At 38.1% G+C, this 21,607-nt stretch overlaps 2 protein-coding genes and 1 non-coding gene across 3 annotated transcripts; all 3 read left to right on the forward strand.

The window, feature by feature from the left end:
* The first annotated feature begins 1,410 nt into the window (after positions 1-1,410).
* Positions 1,411-1,516, forward strand: LOC125593532. Its single transcript, XR_007329436.1, has one exon. It is a non-coding gene; the product is annotated as a small nucleolar RNA R71 (small nucleolar RNA).
* A 2,602-nt stretch (positions 1,517-4,118) lies between these two features.
* Positions 4,119-4,904, forward strand: LOC106417094. The gene has a single exon (XM_013857953.1). It carries the CDS (start codon positions 4,119-4,121, stop codon positions 4,902-4,904), a length of 786 nt encoding a protein of 261 aa, XP_013713407.1.
* Positions 4,905-17,798: 12,894 nt separating this feature from the next.
* LOC106418383 (protein NRT1/ PTR FAMILY 8.4-like) lies at positions 17,799-21,106 on the forward strand. The gene is made up of 5 exons (XM_013859079.3): positions 17,799-18,153; positions 18,362-18,461; positions 18,549-18,766; positions 19,016-19,575; positions 20,184-21,106. Exons 1-5 carry the CDS (start codon positions 18,097-18,099, stop codon positions 20,974-20,976), a joined length of 1,728 nt encoding a protein of 575 aa, XP_013714533.1. The 5' UTR covers positions 17,799-18,096; the 3' UTR covers positions 20,977-21,106.
* The last annotated feature ends 501 nt before the right edge of the window (positions 21,107-21,607 follow it).

The following is a 21,607-nucleotide window of genomic DNA, read 5'->3' on the forward strand; positions in this document are numbered from 1 at the left end:
CAACAGATAAAGGCATCAAGCTGACACTAGCTCCCAAATCGCAGAGACATCTATCAAATACCATAGGTCCAAGAGCACAAGGTAATGTGAAGCATCCTGGATCTTCTAGCTTCTTTGGAACAACAAGCCTCTGGATGATGGCACTGCACTCATGAGTGAGAATCATCATGCCCTCCATCTCCTTCTTCTTTGCAGCTACAACATCTTTCAGGAACTTGCTATATTGAGGAATCAGCATGAAAGCATCAATGATGGGCATTGTGACTTGAACTTCACTCATTTGCTTCTCAAATAGAGCTTTGTACTTCTCTAGCAGCTGCCTCTTGAATCTACCAGGGAATGGTAGTTTGGGTTCATAGGGAGGAGGAACAAAAGAATTCTCACTTGCTGGAGCAACAACTTCACCATCTTTCACTGTTTTCTTCTCTTCCCCAACCTTTCCTTTACCTTTTGCTTCCACAATCTTCTCCAAGATTTCATCATTGATTTTCTCATCAACAATCACCACTTCATCATCTATGTTGATGGCAACCCCCTCACCTTGTTTCTCAGCATCCTTGGTGAGAGCTTTCTGAGGTAACTCCTTACCACTCCTGAGGGTGATAGCTTTCATGGTCTCCTTGGGGTTTTGCTCAGATTTTCCAGGTAAAGAACCTTGTTGGCGATTTTGTTGAGTGTTCATGGCAGCAAACTGGTTCTCCAAGGTTCTGAACTTGTTGTTGAGCTCATTGTAGCTTCCATCAATCTTTGAGTGAAGGTTCTTCAACTCATAGCCAACATGCTTCTCACTTCTTGTCTGAGACTCCAAGATTTGTTTTAGTAGGGCATCAGTGCTGCTGACTGAGGAGTAGAGGTAGAAGTAGTAGGTTGTTGTTGGGCAGGTTGTTGTCCTTTGTTGTGGAAACCAGGAGGAGTGGTTTGTTGAGGCTGATAGTTGGCTTGCTGGTTGTTCTAGGCTGATAACCACTCTGTTGGTTGTTGGGGTAAGATCTCTATTGGTAGTTGTTGTACTGAAAGTTTGGCTCTTTCTTGTACCAGCTACCATTGTTGTTGATGAAGCACAGCTCTTCTTGCCCTTCCAAACCATCAACTTCGTGGACAACAGGTGTGGCTTCTTGGTTTGGGTTACCAACAAAGTGCAGCTGCTCCTGGATGGCCTTATCAGCAATGAGAATATCAATCTTATCCTGGAGAGCCTATAACTCCTTCCTCATCTGCTTGTCATCTGTTCTACTGCCTCTGTCGTGGTCTCCACTGTAGACTGCATCACTCTTTACCATGTTGTCAACCAGCTCTTCTGCATCTTCCTCAGTTCTCCCCAAGAAGAACCCATTGCTAGCTGTATCCAGTCTGGCCCTGTATTTAGGAAGAGCAACACGGTAGAATGTTCTCAGCAAGCTCTCCTTAGAGAAACCATGGTGTGGGCATTGAGCTTGGTAGCCCTTGAATCTCTCTCAGGCTTCACTGAAGCCTTCCAAGCCTTCTGTTGAAAGCTGGAAATCTCATTTCTCAGCTTAGCAGTTCTTGAAGTAGAGAAGAACTTCTCCAAGAAAGCTTTCTTGCAGTCATCCCAAGTGGTGATAGAGTCGCTGGTAGAGACTTCTCCCACTGTCGTGCCTTATCCCCCAAAGAGAAAGGGAATAACTTCAGCTTTAAGGCATCCTCAGACACACCATTGGTTTTTGACAACCCACAGTAGCTGTCGAACCTGTCCAAGTGATCAAATGGGTCCTCTAGAGCCAAGCCATGATACTTGTTGTTCTCGATCACGTTGAGGAGTCCTGATTTGATCTCAAAGTTGTTGGCTACTACAGCTGGTGCTCGAATTCCCAATCTATGACCATGAATGTTTGGGCGGTCATAAGTGCCAATGAATCGAGCTGCTCGCTGTTGGTTTTGTGGAACGTTGTTGGCATCATTTTGAGGTATGTCTCCCATATCAGTATCCAATCTCTGCAAGTGAGCCTGTTGCTCTTCTTCTCTTCTCTTTCTAGCACACTCTCTTTCTAAAGCTCTGATGTCTGCAGCTCTTGGAACTAGGTTTGATGGACCCCTGCTCCGCAAGTTCATACACCTGTAGATTAAAGGGAGGTGAAGAAAGAGAATCAGTAACAAAAGAAAATAAAAATGACTTAGTCTCAAACAAGTAACTAAATCTCAATGTTCAAATCAACTCAGAATTTGGCAACGGCGCCAATTTGATGTTAAGAATTTTCAAGGCTCGTAAGACAAATGTTGTAGTATAAATGATTGTCGAACCAATTCTAAGGGAAATCGAAGCAATGAGAATGCAAGTACTCACTGAATCTAAGTGCAACCAGTGATTTCAAATGATTTCTAAGCTAATGAATAAAGCTGATTCAGTTTCAGAATAATAAAAGCGGTAAATGAGTTGACTTTCTTAACTAAGGAAAATGAGAACTCATGGACATAGGAATTAGACCTTGGGTGATCAAGTTTCGAACTAAGGATGTCAGACGAACAATCAAACTATCAACCTTAACCTTAGACACGATTCTAAACAAACTCTATGTCTAGATGAATGTTCATTTACTAACACATTTCAAACAACAAATGTCTTTGGTTGAATAATATGGAAGCAATCATTATTAACAGGTCTAAGGCTATCTTAGCACTTCTAACAACAAATGTCTTTGGCAAAATATGCTAAAAGCTTAGAAGAGTTGTTTAAGACATTTCATCGAACACCTTTTGGGTGGGAAATGCCTAAAGATCAACTTTTTAGAAGCTAACTCAGAAGATGCATTATGATTACTCTACTAGCAAGGTTTTGGAATGATCTACACTAAAACATCCTAGCTCTAACCTAATCACCCTTAATCTTCCTAACCCATGAATTCAAATGGTGATTACTCACTACTCTTCATGATTCCTCCTAAACCCATTTTGGATTTAAGATTAATCGTACAGAGGGATACAACAATGAATTGGAAACACAGAATATCAATAACTAGATGAACAAAGATTTCAAGAGATGAACTTTTCAAAGGTTTTTCTTTAGAACAAAAGATAATCTGCCTGGTGGCTGCCAAAGATACTTAAAACATAGGTTTTCAAAAGTAAAAACGTGCATAATGAAATGACCAAAAGACCCTTAGAAAACATGAATTCGGCCAAACAAATAGACGCGGAGCGACCTCGACACGTCGCTCCGACAAGTCGCTCCGGGCTTCGGGAGCGACCTCAGTGGGTCGCTCTGAGAGGTCGCTCCGGTTCCACTGTGTTGTCGTCACGCGATAGAAATGCGAGCGACCTCGGGGTGTCACTCTGGCCAAGTCGCTCTGGGCTTCGGGAGCGACCTGGAGTGGTCGCTCTGATAGGTCGCTCCGGGTCAGTTTTCGGCTTCCACCGGGATGAGATGGCCAGCGACTTCTCGGGGTCGCTCTGAGAGGTAGTTTGGAGCGACCTCATGGCGTCGCTCCGTGATGTCTCTCCCATGCTCTGCTCGGCCAATGATCACCTAGAACACTTCTTTTGAGCTCAAAATGCACCCAAATGCCTCCAAGAACTCCATGTGGTACTCCAACACCTGATAAAGACTCATGTATGCAAAATGCAACCTAAATGTGGAAAAATCCTAGTCTATATGATCAAAATGCACATGGGTGAAAGGATAAGACAATAGAAATATGCAAGATATCACGGCCCTGTTTCAAGGCTGGAGATTAAAGAAGCGATTTTCTCAATAAACCCTGAAAAGGCTACGGGGCCTGATGGTATGACAGGGCTGTTTTTTCCAAAAAATCTGGGGAGTAATTGAAGACCAGGTGGTGAGAGTGGTTCAACGGTTTTTTGAAGAAGGCAGACTTCCTAAAGAATGGAATTATACCCATTTGTGTTTGATACCGAAAATTCTTGACCCGGAAGCCATTTCGGACTTAAGACCAATCAGTCTTTGCTCGGTGGCGTACAAGATAGTTTCCAAGATTTTGGTTTCAAGACTCCAACCGTGGCTTCATGATTTGGTCTCACCAACTCAGTCTGCTTTTGTCTCCGAAAGAGTTCTCTCGGATAATATAACGATAGCTCAGGAGTTGGTTCATTCTTTAGGAGATCCAAGAAGTGATGCTTCGGATTATATGGTGGTAAAGACCGACATGTCAAAGGCGTATGGCAGAATTGAATGGGGTTATTTAATATCCCTTCTGGTTGCTATGGGTTTTGATTTGAAATGGGTCAACTGGGTGATTAAATGTGTTTCAACGGTTACTTTTTTTGTGCTTATCAACGATCAACCTCATGGAATGATTACTCCACAGCGCGGACTGAGACAAGGGGATCCTTTATCGCATTTTCTGTTTATCCTTTGTACAGAAGGATTATCTTATCTGATGTCTGCAGCTGATAGAGAAGGAAGCTTACCGGGTTTTAGATTCGGCTTGCAGGGCCCTTCGATAAATCATCTGCTCTTCGCAGATGATTGTCTTTTCTCGTGCAGAGCAAATAAGGAACACAATGAGGTGTTGTTAAGGCTTTTTAAACGCTATGGAGATGCCACGGGTCAACTCATTAACCCTGCTAAATCATCGATCATGTTTGGCAAAGGGGTTTCGACTAAGGAGAAAACAAGATTTAAGCAGACATTGGGCATCTTTGCTGAAGGAGGGGAGGCAAAATATCTTGGACTTCCTGAGAGTATGAAGGGATCTAAAGTAAAATTGTTTTCTTACCTCAAGGAAAGAATAGGTAGGAAGGTTTCAGGATGGCACGCAAGAACTTTATCCCAAGGAGGAAAGGAAGTTCTGATTAAGGCTGTTGCCTCTGCCTTACCTGTTTCAGCCATGTCTGTATACAAGATTCCTAAGAGCCTTATCTCGAGCTTACATGGAGTTTTGGCGAATTTTTGGTGGAGCTCTGATGAGCAGAGAAGGAAGATACATTAGTTGTGTTGGGAGAAGATGTGCCTACCAAAAGAGAATGGTGGAATGGGCTTCAAAGATCTGGAGTGCTTTAACCAGGCATTATTGGCCAAACAGACTTGGAGGCTAACTCATGATGTTGATTGTCTAATGTCTAGAGTTATGAAAGGAAAATATTATGAAGATATTGGCTTTCTTGATGCTAAGTTGGGTAGTGGGCCTTCATATGCTTGGAAAAGTATTATATATGGTAGAGACTTGTTGAAGCAGGGCATTAAGCGATCGGTGGGGAATGGTCAAAGTATCTACGTTTGGTCTGAACCCTGGCTAGAAGATGAAGATGGAGTATGCAGAGCTCCAATAAGAAGACAGAGATATCTGGATGTAAATCTTCGTGTGGCAGATATCATTGATCATCGGTCAGGAAGATGGAATAACAGCAAATTGAATGACTTGTTTGTTCCTGGAGATGTTAGGATTCTACGGCGAAATCAACCTACTATGACAGAGCCTGACTCATGGATTTGGAGATTTTCAAGGAGTGGAATCTATTCCGTGAAGACTGGGTATGATCTTGCTTTTTTAAAGAATCATCAGGAGCTGTTAAGAGTACAGAATGTGAAACCATATGTAATCCCTCTGAAGATGGAGGTGAGGAAGCTGCTGGCACCTCCGAAAATCAAAGTGTTCATCTGGAAAGCATTATCAGGAGCAATTTCTGTTCTGGATTGTCTAAAAGCCAGAGGTATGAAGTGTGATAAAGTGTGTCAAACTGTGGCAAGGTCAGTGAATCACGTTTTGTTTGACTACACTTTTGCAAGACAAGTATGAGCAACTTCTGGCTTTCCACATCCTATTCAAGGTTTTTCTGATTCGTCTCTCTTTGCAAACATAAACCTTTTGATTTTGACTTGGAAAAGAATGTGTGGGATGAAAGACATTACACGATGTTTTCCTTGGGTCCTTTGCTATCTATGGAAGAATAGGAATTCATTGATATTCAAAGGGCTTCTGTTTGAGAGTGATCAGCTCTGTAACAAGGCCAGGGAGGAGTCAGAACTGTGGTATGAAGCGCAGGAATTGGAAGATACAGGGGAAGCGACTCGTAGGGAGTCAGTGGTGCAAAGAAGTGTGGAGTGGATATCTCCCCCCAAATAACATGGATAAATGTGAAGTTAGTGTTGTGTGGGAGAAGAAGAAAAAAGTTGCTGGGGCTGCTTGGGTTTTGAGAAGTTCAAGAGGGCAGATTATACTTCACAGTCGACGCTCCTTTGGACTTGTGGAATCAAAAGATGAGGCTCATTATCTGGGTTTAATCTGGGATGTTGAAAGTATGATTAGTCATCAACGCTCAAGGGTCTACTTTTCATTTGAAGGAAGGGTTCTTGTTAAGGCAATTAACAGGCCAAAAGCTTGACCCTCTTTCAAATCTAAAACTGTGGTTATTAAGGGTCTCCTTACAAATTTTTGGACTGGAAGGTTGTCTTTGAATCTCAGGCTGCAGATAGAGGAGTCCGGCTTATAGCGGAAAGTGCTCTAGCAGTCAGTACATTTCAATCATATGTTGCCATTGGATATCCTAGTTGGTGTTCTCGGGCTGTTGACTTTGGTAATGGATTAGCATAGGTATAATGTAAAAATGATCCAGGTCTTCGTGGTCGTATATGATGTTGGATCTTTTGTAACTATGTTTATATATCAATGGAAATCCTTCAGTGGAAAGAAAAGAAAAAAAAAGGTTAACCATACTTATTTGCGTCTTTTAATCTTTTTCATCTCTTTTACATCTATCTTATTAAAACTCAGGTACAAATTATGTTTATTTGGAGACATGTACATCAATTTTTATAAAGAAGTTTGTTTGGAAACATAGATTGTAGTTTTTTTAAAAAAGTTTGTTTGGAAACAAGAATTGCAGTTTTAAAAAAAAAAATTTGTTTGAAAACATAGATTTTAGTTTCAAAAAATAGGTTTGTTTGGAACATGTATATGAGTATATTAAGAGAAAAAAAGAAGTAATGACCTTATATTTTTAAGAAAAATTGGAAGTCCATTATATTATGAGAAAATATCTATTTGGTACCTAATCGGGTTCGGTTCAGGTATGTTTGGGTTTCGAGTTTCCGGGGTCAAAGATTTCAGCCTCAATCTAATATTTCTAAATTTCAGTTCGGGTTCGCTTCGGATTTTCGCGGGTTCGGTTCGAATTCAGATAACCCATTTAAATTTTTTAAAATTCATTATATATTTATATACTTTAAATTTCTCAAAAACTATAAACAAAATAATATATTAAATATAAATTTGAATAACATATGTCAGAATACCTAAACTTAGCATATAAATTATTTTAGTTCAAATATTTGGATAGAGAATTAATAATTATTTTAAGTATTTTTGGTGTTTCAAGTATACTCTTAGTATTTTATATATTTACTATTGATTATTTGTATATATTTTCAAGTATTTAAATCAGCTTAAAAGTATCATATATATTCTAGATGTTTTATATATATTAAAACTAAAAATAATTAATATATATAAGTATATAAATCTATTTCGGATACATTCGGGTCTCCGGAATACTTCGGTTCGAATCGGATTCGGTTCTCCAAAAACTAAAATTTTGAATAATTCAGATATTTAATCAATTTCGGTTTGGGTTTGGTGCTACTTTCTCGGATCGAGATCGGTTCGACTTCAGATTCGGGTATTTTGCCTACCCCTTATATTATTGACATGAAAACAAATAGAAACATATTTTTGAAAAATATATTCGCACGTCCGCGCGGATCAAAGTCTAGTATAGATTATAAAGGGTATCATGCATGCATAACAATCGTGGTTCGGTTCTAATAATAACAAAAATATATAAATATATAAATATATAAATATATATATATATATATATATATAGATTTTTGTTATTGTTAACTGCGCAGATTCTTGTGTTACTATTCAAAGCAATAAGCTTAATTAAAAGCTTTCTGCTTTTTTCACATGCAAGATATATTACATTGTAGGGAAAAAAATCAATTACCAAAAAAAAATCAAATAATGAAATTAGCATTTTGATTTTAGCAGAATGAAACTAGCATCTTCAAATTGCATGTATATATATCAGATTGTGTTAAAAACAGAGAGTATATATCAGATAGAATTTGAATGTGGTTCTTTACATTAAAAGTATACAGCCGATAGAGAATCCGAACCCAGTAAAGTTTTGTTGCCGAAATCGAATTTTCTGAAACGACGTCCATTACCATTTTGAGTGTTTACATCAGTGTGAAACAGATTAGATTCCTTGTCTACACGCGTAAGAAATAATCAAATTCTTTATGATCAGTACGTACTTGGCCTTGATTCGTATAGATGAATTTAACTGCAATCAGAGCTACGTTTTTGAACATTACGTTTCCTTTTGGTTGAAATTCAACTTCATGTTAAAATGTTGAGTTAGAATTATTTTGTTTTTTTTACCAATGTGGTTTTGGCACAGTGATTCTGTGGAAGCTCAGTTCCATCACAGTGATTCTCTGGAAGCTCAGTTCCATGGGTTTGAACAGCGTTTGGAGGGGATTGGAGGGGATGAAGGAACCGGTTCTTGTTCCTGATTTCAGGGATTAGTCGGGTCTTTAGGGCTCGGATGACCTGAGTCATTAAAAAAAAATTATTTTGATTTTTTCTTTTAACATTTCCCAGATTGATCAGTTTATGAAAAAAATATGCATAGGGACTACGACATCTAATTTTCTTTTTGTGATGTTTGTTATTGCTGTGACGTTTCCAATACTACAATTTAGTTTGAATACCTGTCTGTATAAAAACTGAGGACCAAATTCCACCGTGTATTGGTAGTTTTGGTACCAACACTAAAAGGCCTGTTTAATATTCGTCATTTTTGTACATATCTGTAAAGTATAGTTGAAAAAAATCAAATAAACGTCAAAACCATGACTGACCTAAACAAACTAAGTTAGCCAAAAATCAAGCCTCCCACAGGTTTAGATTAGGCTGGGCTTAAGTTAATCGACTATGTTTATTTTGTTGTGAATAAAATGTGAGGTTGAAGATTTGTGCTTATTTATTTTATATGTATATTCGATGGGAAAAAAGAGAAATGAGATGTCTACTTTAATATATATATAAAAGGTGAGGTTGAAGAATTGTGTTTATTTATTTTATATGTATATTCTGATCGATGGGAAAAATGAGAAATGAGATGTTGACTTTAATTTAATATATATATGTAGTACGTGAGAGAGAGAGTCAAAGATGAATCATTTTATTTTCTTCTTAAGTTACAAAATTAGGAAAGGGGACCATCACTATTTATAGTGGTGTGGAAGTCGGTTGATCAAATCAACCAGAAGAAAAGGACAAAACCAAAAAGATGATGATGCACAAATGAACCAAGAAGAGGACAAGTGTAATGTAATGACAACATATGACATAGACATCTGTCCACTAGATGAATCATCAATTGCAACACTCCCCCTTGATTATTCATCTTGTATTACGTAGTGTTTCGTTAAAAACCTAGTCATGCAAAAACCCATTGGGACAAAAACCATGACAAAGAAAAAAGAGTACACTGTCGTAATCTCCCCCTGAGAATAATGGACATAGCCTTATCTTCACAGATCACGCAAACATCGCATTCCGATACCGTAAACGTGTTTTCGGAACGTTGCAGTCGGAAGAGCTTTTGTGAAAAAGTCAGCCGGATTGTCGCATGACCGTACATATTCAATGTCCACTTCTTTATTTTTCTCGAGCTCCCTTACGCACAAGAAAAATCTTGGAGGGATGTGCTTTGTTCTGTCGCTCTTAATGTAGCCTTCCTTGAGTTGAGCAACACAAGCCGAATTATCTTCAAATATTTTCGTCGGCTCTTTCTCATTGACTATCCCGCTTGATTCTTGTATGTGGTGACTCATTGATCGAAGCCACACACATTCTCGACATGCTTCGTGAAGCGCAATAGTTTCTGCATGATTCGAAGAAGTCGCAACCAGAGTTTGTTTCTGGTACCGCCAAGAGATCGCGGTTCCACCAATTGTAAAAATATAGCCGGTTTGCGATCGAGCCTTATGAGGATCTGATAAGTATCCTGCATCTGCAAAACCAACCATACCAAACTCGGGTTTTCTAAAATACATTAACCCTAAATCAGCTGTACATTAAAGGTTACGGAATAAGTGCTTTATTCCGTCCCAATGCCTGCGAGTAGGAGCAGAACTATATCTCGCCAGTAGATTAGTAGCAAAAGCTATATCTGGTCTGGTACAGTTTGCAAGATATAATAGACCACCGATAGCACTCATATAAGGTACTTCTGGACCTAATATCTTCTCGCTATCTTCGCAGGACCTAAAAGGATCACTCTCAATATTGAGAGATCTACCAATCATTGGAGTACTCAAAGGAGTCGCTTTGTCCATACGAAAGTGTTTCAATAACCTTTTCGTATAGTTTGATTGATGCACAAATATTCCTTCTCGGAGATGCTCTATCTGGAGCCCAAGATAAAACTTTGTCTTGCCGAGATCTTTCATTTCGAACTCCTCTTTCATATGAGTTTGAGCATCATCAACCTCCTTTTGAGTTCCAATTATGTTCAGGTCATCTACATATACATCAATGATCACAAAGCCAGATGACGATTTCTTTATAAAAACGCATGGACATATCGCATTATTCACATATCCTTTACTCAAAAGATATTCACTTAAGCGATTGTACCACATGCGTCCAGATTGCTTTAATCCGTAAAGTGATCTCTGTAACTTGACTGAACAAATCTCCCTGGATTTTTCTTTTAATGCCCCTGGCATTTTCAATCCCTCAGGGAGTTTCATATATATATCGTTATCCAACGATCCATACAAATATGCAGTCACAACGTCCATAAGATGCATTTCAAGATTTTTAGATGCCGTTAGGCTCATTAAAAATCTAAACGTAATTGCATCCATTACCGGGGAATACGTTTCCTCAAAATCAATTCCCGGTCTCTGAGAAAAACCTTGGGCAACTAATCGGGCTTTATATCGTGTTACTTCATTTTTCTCATTTACTTTTCGCACGAATACCCACTTATACCCAACATGATTTACGTTCTCAGGCGTTATGACTATAGGTCCAAAGACATTTCTTTTATTTAGGGAGAGTAATTCAATTTGAATGACCTTCTTCCACTCCTCCCAATCATGTCTTTTTTGACATTCCAAAATGGACCTTGGATCGGGATCATCATTTTCATGATCGAATTGAACACAGAAAAGGAGAACATTCCATCAACATCTTTTATCTTATTTCTGATCCATAACTTTTCATCTCGGGCGTAGTTGATGGAAATCTCATACTTTTATGTTTCCTTCTCGTCATCAGGATCATCTTTATCTATGCCTTCTTTCAGACATTTTTCAGTATCAGGTTCTTCTGGAACATTTCTATTTATGTCTTCTTTCAGACATCTTTCAATATCAGGTTCTTCTAGAACCTTACTTTGTTCATCCAATTTCTTTTTCTTTCGGGGATTTTTATCTTTAGAACCCGCTGGCATCTCCCTCTTTAACTGAAATCTAGGTTCATTCATTTTATTTCCATTAGTTTGTTCTTTAGGAATATCAACTCTTGATGGAACATTTTCAGCGGGTATACATGACTTCTTCACCCTTCTCGTATCTGTGAACGCATCTGGTAACTGGTTTGCCAAATTATGCAAATGCACAATTTTCTAAACTTCCAGCTCTCTTTGATTCGTAGGGGGATCAAGGTGTAACAACAACGGTGTACACCAAGTAATTTCTTTAGGAATTCTATTAATTCCACCCCTAACGCTGGAAATTCATCCTCATTAAAATGGCAATCGGCAAATCGTGCCGTAAACATATCACCAGTTACTGGTTCCAGATATCTTATTATACTTGGTGACGTATAACCCACATACATTCCCAATCTCCTTTGTGGGCCCATTTTTGTTCTTTGTGGCGGTGCTATCGGAACATAGACTGCACACCCAAAGACACGGAGATGGGATATATCTGGCTCTTGCCCAGATGCCAATTGTAATGGGGAGTACTTATATCATGCATTCGGTCTTAACTGAACCAGTGCGGCTGCATGCAATATAGCATGACCCCATACAGAAATTAGGAGCTTCGTTCTCAAGACTAACGGTCTTGCAATCAACTGCAACCGTTTTATTAATGACTCGGCCATGCCATTTTGTGTATACACATTGGGAACTGGATGCTCCACATCAATCTCCATTGACATACAATAATCATCAAAAGCTTGCGATGTAAATTCACCAGCATTATCAAGCTTTACTTTCTTAATGGCATACTCTGAGAACTGCGTTCGCAGCTTTATTATATGGGCAATGAACTTTGCGAAAGCCGTATTTCGTGTCGTCAAAAGAGACACACTTGACCATCTACTAGATGCGTCAATCAATACCATGAAATACTTAAACGGCCCGCACGGTGGGTGGATCGGCCCACGTATATCACCATGTATTCTTTATAAAAACATTGGTGATTCATTGCCTACTTTTGCTGGTGATGGCCGAATTATAAGTTTTCTTTGAGAACATGCATTACATGTAAACTCGTCCGTTTGCAAAATTTTTCCGTTTTTCAACGGATGGCCATTCGAATTTTGCACTATCTTTCTCATCATGACTGAACCAGGATGTCCTAGCCTCTCATGCCAAATTTTAAATGTATCAGTAAACTTCATGTTTACCACGGCATAGGACTCAGTCATGGTAATTTTCGTACAATATAGTCCAGAGGATAACATTCTTAACTCTTCCAATATATGTTTCCTCTCGGACTTAATGCAAAGAAATTCAATGTCATCTTTACTCATAGTCTCTATATGATATCCATTTCTTCGGATATCCTTAAAACTTAATAAGTTTCTATGAGACTCGGGGGAATACAATGCATCACTTATTTCAAATATTGTTCCCCCTGTCATTGAAAATTTCGCTCTTCCAGAGCCCATAATAATCTTTGCATTACCAGATATTGTACTTACGCTTCCAGCGTAATCTTTTATTTTGAGACTGGAGAAATATTTCATATCTTTAATTATCATGTGCGTTGACGCACTATCTGCCAAACACAAATCTCCATCCATAGTCTCAAAGTTTGGCATTTTCTGAATATAAAACATATATTATTAAACATTAAACATGAAACATAACATATATCTTACAAAAATATATAGATACTATAAGACAGTCTATTTATATCACATCGATCTACATCACTCATCGATACTCTCTGGCTCAACCAGAAAATCTGATACGTCGAGATGAGTATCATCGTTCAAACCATGAAAGGATGGCCTAGGTTCATCAGAGATGAAGTTTGTTTCACCTCTTCCTTTCTCTTTTCCCTTTTGGGATTCTCTATACAGATCGGCTAAATGTTTTGGCGTACGACAGTTACGTACCCAATGACCTTTCATGCCGCATCTGTAACAAACCTTTCTTGTTTGCCTTTTATCATCCTGACCCTTTTCATTCCTTTCATTTTCGTGGAAGTCTTTATTATTTCTTTCATCATAGGGACGGAATCTTCTTCCTCGTCCTCTTCCACGACCATGATAACGGTTTCCGCCACGTCCACGACCTCGTCCTCTTCTATTATCATAACTGGATGATGCAACATTCGCTTCAGGGAATGGAGCAGATCCAGTGGGACGAGCTTGATGGTTTAAAGTCACGAGTTGATTATTCTGCTCTGCTACAAGGAGGACTTGCATCAACTCCGAGTAACAGGTATATCTATTCACCCAGTATTGTTGCTGCAGGATTACATTTTCAGGATGGAACGTGGAGAGAGTTTTCTCGATCATATCATAATCACTTATTTTCTCTCCACATAACATCATCCTCGAAGTAATTCCGAACATCACGGAATTAAACTCACTAACACTTTTGTAATCCTGGAACTGGAGATGGATCCACTCGTGTTTAGATTTCGGTAAGATCATATATTTCTGGTGATCGAACTCTCTTTTAAAGATTTCCAAAGGTCACAAGGATCCTCTTTCGTAATATATTCATCCTTTAAACCATCATGGATGTGGTGTCATAAAAATATCATGGCTTTAGCCTTTTTCTCATCCGACACCGTTTTCGAACTATCGATGGTTTCCAAAAGCCCGTTTCCTCTCAGGTGCATTTTTGCACCCACTGCCCAGGTCATATAATTATTTCCCGTAATATCCAGGGCATTAATTTCGAGCTTTGTAAAATTCGACATGATAACTGTATTCATAGAATAACATTATAAATATAGTAAAGACGGGAATTTAAATGCATAATTTAAATGTAAAAATTAAAGGCATAAAATAAAAGCATAAACTTAAATTGCATAAATTTAAATTGCAGAAATTTAAATAGCATAAATAAAATCGGGAGGTTCAGCCTACCACATGATCCGAGGAGTCATAGACTACCATATTGATCATTTTTCAAAGTCCGAGGAGACATGGTCTACCATTTGTTGGGGTCAAAATCGGTCACGACGGAATCAATGTCTGAAAGTCCGTAAAAATCGGCATGAACGTTTTTACGAAAAATAAATCTTAGAAAAAGATTTGTTGGGATCGAAAATGGTTGCAACGAAGTTAACGTCAAAATCCTCGAAGAATAAAAACGTAGAAACCTTCTTCGACAAATACTTTTTCGAAATAGATTCTTCTTTACGAAAAGCTTTGCGGAAGAAACGCGAGTCATCGGACAAGAGCTCGAAGAGGGTCGCTACGCAGCAACCAACCACATGTTCCGCTCGGTCGCTACGTAGCGACCGAGCTCGAGCCAAAGCTCGGTCGCTCGGTCGCTACGTAGCGACCGGGCAATCGTTCGGTCGCTACGTAGCGACCGAGCTCTTCTGAAACGTCGATACGACATTAGTCCATGCGTTCTCGTCTACCCTTCGATGCTATCTCCCGAAGACCGTAAAAACCGCGGAAAGTCCATACAAAATTTACCGTAAAAACCGCGGAAAGTTCGTTCTTTATCGAAAGAAGCCGTAATAAACGCTTCGAGTAAGAAGATGGCCCAAATGGACCTAAGACATAACTCGAAGCCTAATTTACGATTTCTAAACCAACAGCCTGTAAGCCGCATGACGGTTTACGCTTGGTTTGCAAGGAAAGATAAATGTCAAATTTCCGCGGATAAATACGAAATTTTGAAGATAATTATGAAGATCGGAAAAAATGGAATATCTATATTGTTATGCTATGACGGCTTAAGGGCAGAAGGGAAAAAGCGTAAACTGACCTTGGAGCCAGTATATAAGGAGTCCTAGGCGAGAGGCATGGGAGGAGACTTTTTCAGAGCAAACTTAGCACTTAGAGCAATTAGGGAACTTTCCGTTTTTGTTATTTCGAGCTGCGAGTCAACTAGGTTTTGCAGTCTTAGGTTGTTAGAACTAGGAATCTCGCCGACAGCTCTCATAGCCGAGGCTTCTACCTTGTTGTAACGCTCATACGCAAATTCGGAATAAAACTCCTTTTGCTCTCTTTTACGATTTCTTATTTCTTTTCTTCTTTAATTGTGTGTTCTGATTGCTTGGCGTGTGGTTTAATAGATATCCGGGACCTCTGAGAAATTAGGGTTTTCCTAACTTTCCTAACTAAAACGGAAATCGAAAGTGCGAATTTTGGTTCCCACACCATTTTGACTTTTACTTATTTCAAGGTCCGATGAGACTTAGTCTACCATTTTTGACATTTTCTTTTTATTCACGGAAGCACGTGTTTCTCTGATCGTGAAGACATAGCCTACCATAACGATCAGTCGGGGAAGGCAGCGCCTATCATCCCAAGAAATAAACGGAGAAGGTCCAGCCTCTCACTCCGAAATAATAATAAAATTTAAATAAATTAAGTATATTGAAATACATAAATTTAAACATTACCTCGGCTGGTTTAAGAATTTTCGGATTGATAAGCCTCAGTTGGTCAGAGCTTCGTGCTGATAATGTGTTGTAAATAAAAGGTGAGGTTGAAGATTTGTGTTTATTTATTTTATATGTATATTCTGATCGATGGGAAAAACGAGAAATGAGATGTTGACTTTAATATATATATGTAGTACGTGAGAGAGAGAGAGTCAAAGATGAATCTTTTTATTTTCTTCTTAAGTTACAAAATGAGGAAATGGGACCATCACTATTTATAGTGGTGTGGAAGTCGGTTGATCAAATCAACTAAAAGAAAAAGACAAAACCAAAAAGATGATGATGCACAAATGAACCAAGAAGAGGACAAGTGTAATGTAATGGCAACATATGACATAGACATCTAGTCCACTAGATGAATCATCAATTGCAACATATTTTTATTAATCCACTAGAAGCTCATGGTTCTAACGAGCTGGGGGGCTAACTATTGGGGTCAAAATCGGTCACGACGGAATCAATGTCTGAAAGTCCGTAAAAATCGGCATGAACGTTTTTATGAAAAATAAATCTTAGAAAAAGATTTGTTGGGGTCGAAAACGGTTGCAACAAAGTTAACGTCAAAATCCCCGAAGAAGAAAAACGTAAAAACCTTCTTCGACAAATACTTTTTCGAAATAGATTCTTCTTTACGAAAAACTTTGCGGAAGAAACGCGAGTCATCGGACAAGAGTTCGAAGAGGGTCGCTACGCAGCAACCAAACACATGTTCCGCTCGGTCGCTACGTAGCGACCGAGCTCGAACCAAAGTTCGGTCGCTACGTAGCGACCAAGCTCTTCCAAAACGTCGATACGACATTAGTCACTATTTATAGTGGTGTGGAAGTCGGTTGATCAAATCAACTAGAAGAAAAAAACAAAACCAAAAGGACGATGATGCACAAATGAACCAAGAAGAAGACAAGTGTAATGTAATGGCAACATATGACATAGACATCTAGTCCACTAGATGAATCATCAATTGCAACATATTTTTATTAATCCACTATTGTTTTTTTGTCAAGGATTTTTAATCCACTATTGAAAAATGAAAATTACTACCTAATCCAACATTGTTTTCTTTTCTAGACTATATTTTGTTATTAATATTTATAGAAGTTTTGAATTTGAATTTCTAAATCAACGGTAGATTAATCTTTTTTACCCTTAATTATGTTAGTCAAACCCATACGCGATTTTATATCAGATAAATCCATTTGCTATTTCCTCATCTGCCCCAGAAAATAAACACACCCTTTATTCGAACCAACACATATCATTTTTCAAAATATTTAATCAAATGATACTTTTTGTAACAATATTTTATTTTGCAGAAAAAAATCTGTTGTGTCATTTTAGAATACTAAGTTACTAACCGATCAAAAATAGCATTGTTGACATCTAATTTACAACAATATATTTAAAGTTCAGCATCCGTTTTCATTACAGTTTTACAGGCATCATAGATGCGTTTCACGTATTATTTTTTCCTGAAAGAGCACTATCCTATTACTCCCTCTGTTTGTTTTTTTAAATGATATTTTAGTTTTAACACATAAATTAAAAAAAAGTTATTTTTACTAAAAGCATTTGATTACAACAAAAAAAGAATAATAAAAAATTACTAATCATTGCTATTCTGAACTAATAAGACAAAAACAATAACATATTAACATTTAATATTTTAATCATTTATTTTAATAGTTTTACATAAAAAGTTTTAAAATATCATATATATTTAAACAAAAACATTTTCTAAAACATCATATAAAAAAAACGGGAAGAGTATTATTTTGTTTAATGTACTAGTCCAATTTTGTCCAAAAAAAAATTCTACTACTAGTCCATTCAATTGATTTTTGGGGATTTTTTCATGAGTGGCCGTGGTACTTATACGTAATAACGAGGTGGTACAAAGGGTATAACTGTCAGACAAAAAAAAACAGAAAAAGTCGACCCTTCAAGTCAATTCTAAACGCGACAGTCAGCTGGAACAGGCAAAAGGAGACGGCCATCGACGAATACGCGTTATATGGAATTAAGGAGGATCTTGTTGTAACAATAAAGAAAAGTTTGGGCCTTTTTGTAAGACTTTGAAAGTCAAGGGGAAACAATTAGTTTTACCAAAAAAAATACATCTCCAAACTTTTCGTATACATTTGAACATTACAGAAAAAGTCGCCGGTCCGGTGGTCCGTCAGGCCAGAGTAATCTTCTAATTAGTTTGCTTTGAAGTGAAAACGATGGGTTCCATCGAAGAGGAAAGACCCCTCTTCCAACAAGGTTCTGTATTATTACAGGTTCGATCAAGTTGTGTTCTTTGACTTTCAATTTACTTACCAATTATTACAATTAGATCAAGGAACTGTGGGTTTTCGTATCGTATGGTTTCTATGTATCAGTCAACTTTCGCTGAGCTGTAGTTGTGATGCTTATGTTAGCTAAGTTGGATTAGATTTCATTGGATGTGTGTTTGTCTGAACATGTTTCTTGATTTTGTTTAAGCAGGAAGTGAAACTGTATGCTGAAGATGGTTCAGTGGACATTCATGGAAACCCACCATTAAAGCAGAAGACAGGAAACTGGAAAGCTTGTCCATTCATTCTCGGTAATAAAAACAAAAAACAAATGTTTCTTGTTTTGTCTTTGTTGTAGCTCTAATCCTTCAAGACTAATAATGTCTGCAACGTTGCAGGCAATGAATGCTGCGAACGCTTAGCTTACTACGGTATTGCCAAGAATCTAGTCACTTACTTCACGACAAAATTGCATGAGACTAATGTTTCTGCGGCAAGGCATGTCATGATATGGCAAGGCACTTGTTACATTACTCCTCTCATTGGAGCTTTAATAGCTGATGCTTACTGGGGAAGATACTGGACTATTGCTTGTTTCTCTGCCATTTATTTCACCGTAAGCATTTACAATTGTATTGTTATTCTCCTTTTTGATAATGTTCTTTGCTAACCAGAGGTCGTTAACGCAATTAAAAAAGATTTTGGCCATTGTATCAAAAGTCTTGGGTTCGAGTGACCAATGGATAAAACTAATATTACATGCTGTGGTTTCGGGTCTGGGAGAATTACGGGTTTCGGGTTTCGATCCTGGACCTCCTCGTATTCAAATAATAATAATAATGTTCTGTGCTTTGATTTTGTTAAGGGGATGGCGACACTGTCACTCTCAGCTTCACTCCCGGGCCTTAAGCCAGCTGAATGCATTGGTTCTCTATGCCCACCAGCAACAACAACTCAGTATTCAGTGTTCTTTGCCGGTCTTTACCTTATCTCCCTTGGTACTGGAGGCATAAAACCATGTGTCTCATCTTTTGGTGCTGATCAGTTTGATGACACTGACCCTCATGAACGACCAAGTAAAACTTCTTTCTTTAACTGGTTTTACTTCTCCATCAACATCGGTGCCTTTGTCTCATCTACTCTTCTAGTGTGGGTTCAAGAGACCTGTGGGTGGGGTCTAGGGTTCTTGATCCCTACTGTTGTCATGGGGCTCTCTCTCGTGAGTTTCTTCTGTGGTACTCCGCTTTATAGGTTTCAGAAACCGGGAGGTAGCCCGGTTACTAGGGTCAGCCAAGTTCTTGTAGCTGCTTACCTTAAAATGAGTCTCAAGTTTGATGAAGAAGACCATACACTTCTGTTTGAAACACAAGACAAGAACTCCGCAATACCTGGAAGCAGGAAGATTGAGCACACAGACGGTTACAAGAAAATATCGTTTTATCATTTTGAATAGAGAGCTTCATGTTATGGAGTGTTTAGGCCTGGGCAAAAAAATCAGAACCGAAAACCAAAAATCGGAATCAGAACTGAACCGGAATGAAACCTTCAAATACCCAAATGATTTCTATATTTTGATATTTGAAATAACTGAACCAGAATCGAACCGAGAACTGAACGGATATCCCAATATATAAAAATATCCGAACTATCCAAAATTATCATTTTTATCTGAAATATTCAAAACAATCCAAACTTTTTGAGATTTTAATCTAAATCATCATAATTACTCGATATTTATCTGAAATATCTGATATTTTATCCAAATTACCCAAAATAACTGACCCAAAACCAAATAGGAACCAAAATTTTCTGGTATTAGATGTTCCTAATTTTACTATCCCAATTGATCTGAACCCGAAACTACCCGAACAGATCCAAACCCAAAAAAAAATTTGGTTCTTATATGGATCTTCTATCCCCTACCTGAATTACCTGATATCCAAAATACCCGACACGAACTAACGAATATCCGAAATGCTCAGGCCTAAGAATGTTCATGGGGGAAATAAACTGGTTTCTCATATCACATGCAGGTGTCTTGACAAAGCCGCAGTTATTACAGAACATGATGTCACAAATGGTGTCTCTCCTAACCCATGGAAGCTATGTACTGTGACTCAAGTAGAAGAAGTTAAGATTCTGTTACGTATGTTTCCCATCTGGGTCTCCGGCATCGTGTTCACAGCGCTCCAGTCTCAGATATACACCCTCTTCGTGCAGCAAGGACGGTCCATGAAACATACCATAGGCTCATTTGAGATTCCTCCCGCTACTCTCGGGATGTTCGACACTGCAAGTGTGCTCATATGTATCCCAATCTACGACAAAGTCCTCGTTCCCTTTGTGAGACGGTTCACAGGCAGAGCAAAGGGATTCACTGATCTACAACGCATGGGAGTTGGACTTCTTGTCTCTGTCTTGAGCATGGCAGCTGCAGCTATTGTCGAGACAAAGAGGCTACGTGGTCTCGGAGCAATGAACATCTTTTGGCAGGTTCCTCAGTACTTTCTTATGGGCACAGCGGAGGTTTTCTTCTACATTGGTCAGGTTGAGTTTTACTACGAGCAGTCTCCTGACGCGATGAGGAGCTTGTGTAGTGCCTTGCCGCTTCTCTCTACTGCCTTTGGGAGCTATCTGAGCTCGTTGATCCTCTCGCTTGTGGCGTATTTCACGACAATGGATGGTCAAGATGGTTGGATTCCTTCGGAGGACATTGATAAAGGACATCTTGACTACTTCTTCTGGCTTTTGGTCTGTTTTGGTTGTGCGAATATTCCTGTTTTTGTCTTCTTCTCTGTCAAGCACTTGCAGAAAAAGGCTGCTTAAGCTTCAGCTTGGCTCTTGTTTAATATTTGTATACACGGAGAGTCAGAAACATGTAAAAGTTATGGGCCACTATGTAAAACTATGAAGACTTCATTTCATACTTATTTGTAAATACGTCATAGTTCCTGTGCTACATGTTGGCCGTTGTAATATTGATGAAAAAGATGGAAATCAAAGAGTAATTTGGTGTTGCCAAATTTTGGCATTTACTGCTTTTCATGTTATTAAATTTATATTTATTCAGATATTTCGTAATCATAATGTTAAATTTTAACTTAACATATTTACTTTCCTTTAAAATTTTGTTTTTAATTATTCATGGTCAACATTTTTAAAACGATGATTAATTATATTTTATAAACTATAAGAAACATTATAAAGACAATTTTTCACCTAATTATTTTACCTGTTTTACAAAGATTTGGGTATAACGGCATCATCATGAGCTTTCTAAAAATCTACGGTTGATATTACTCCTTGTACTATATTAAAAATTTTCTAAAAAGTTTTCTTTTTTAGTTTATATAATTTACTTTTTGGAACTTAAAACTCAAATCTTTTCATATTTTAACATTAATGAATATTTAGTTAAATTACTTGATTAAAAAACCTTCCACGCAGCAAATTATTT

This window comes from Brassica napus, chromosome C9 (genome assembly GCF_020379485.1).
Source record: "Brassica napus cultivar Da-Ae chromosome C9, Da-Ae, whole genome shotgun sequence".
In the NCBI taxonomy this organism is placed as follows: Eukaryota; Viridiplantae; Streptophyta; class Magnoliopsida; order Brassicales; family Brassicaceae; genus Brassica; species Brassica napus.

Bases quoted from the DNA above. Each gene is read 5' to 3' on its own strand.
- LOC106418383 (XM_013859079.3), top strand. From the start codon at position 18,097: ATGGGTTCCATCGAAGAGGAAAGACCCCTCTTCCAACAAGGTTCTGTA. The intron at 18,154-18,361 runs GTTCGATCAAGT...TTGTTTAAGCAG, and splicing joins AAGGTTCTGTATTATTACAG to GAAGTGAAACTGTATGCTGA. The intron at 19,576-20,183 runs GAAAATATCGTT...TATCACATGCAG, and splicing joins GAGCACACAGACGGTTACAA to GTGTCTTGACAAAGCCGCAG.
- LOC106417094 (XM_013857953.1), top strand. From the start codon at position 4,119: ATGTCAAAGGCGTATGGCAGAATTGAATGGGGTTATTTAATATCCCTT.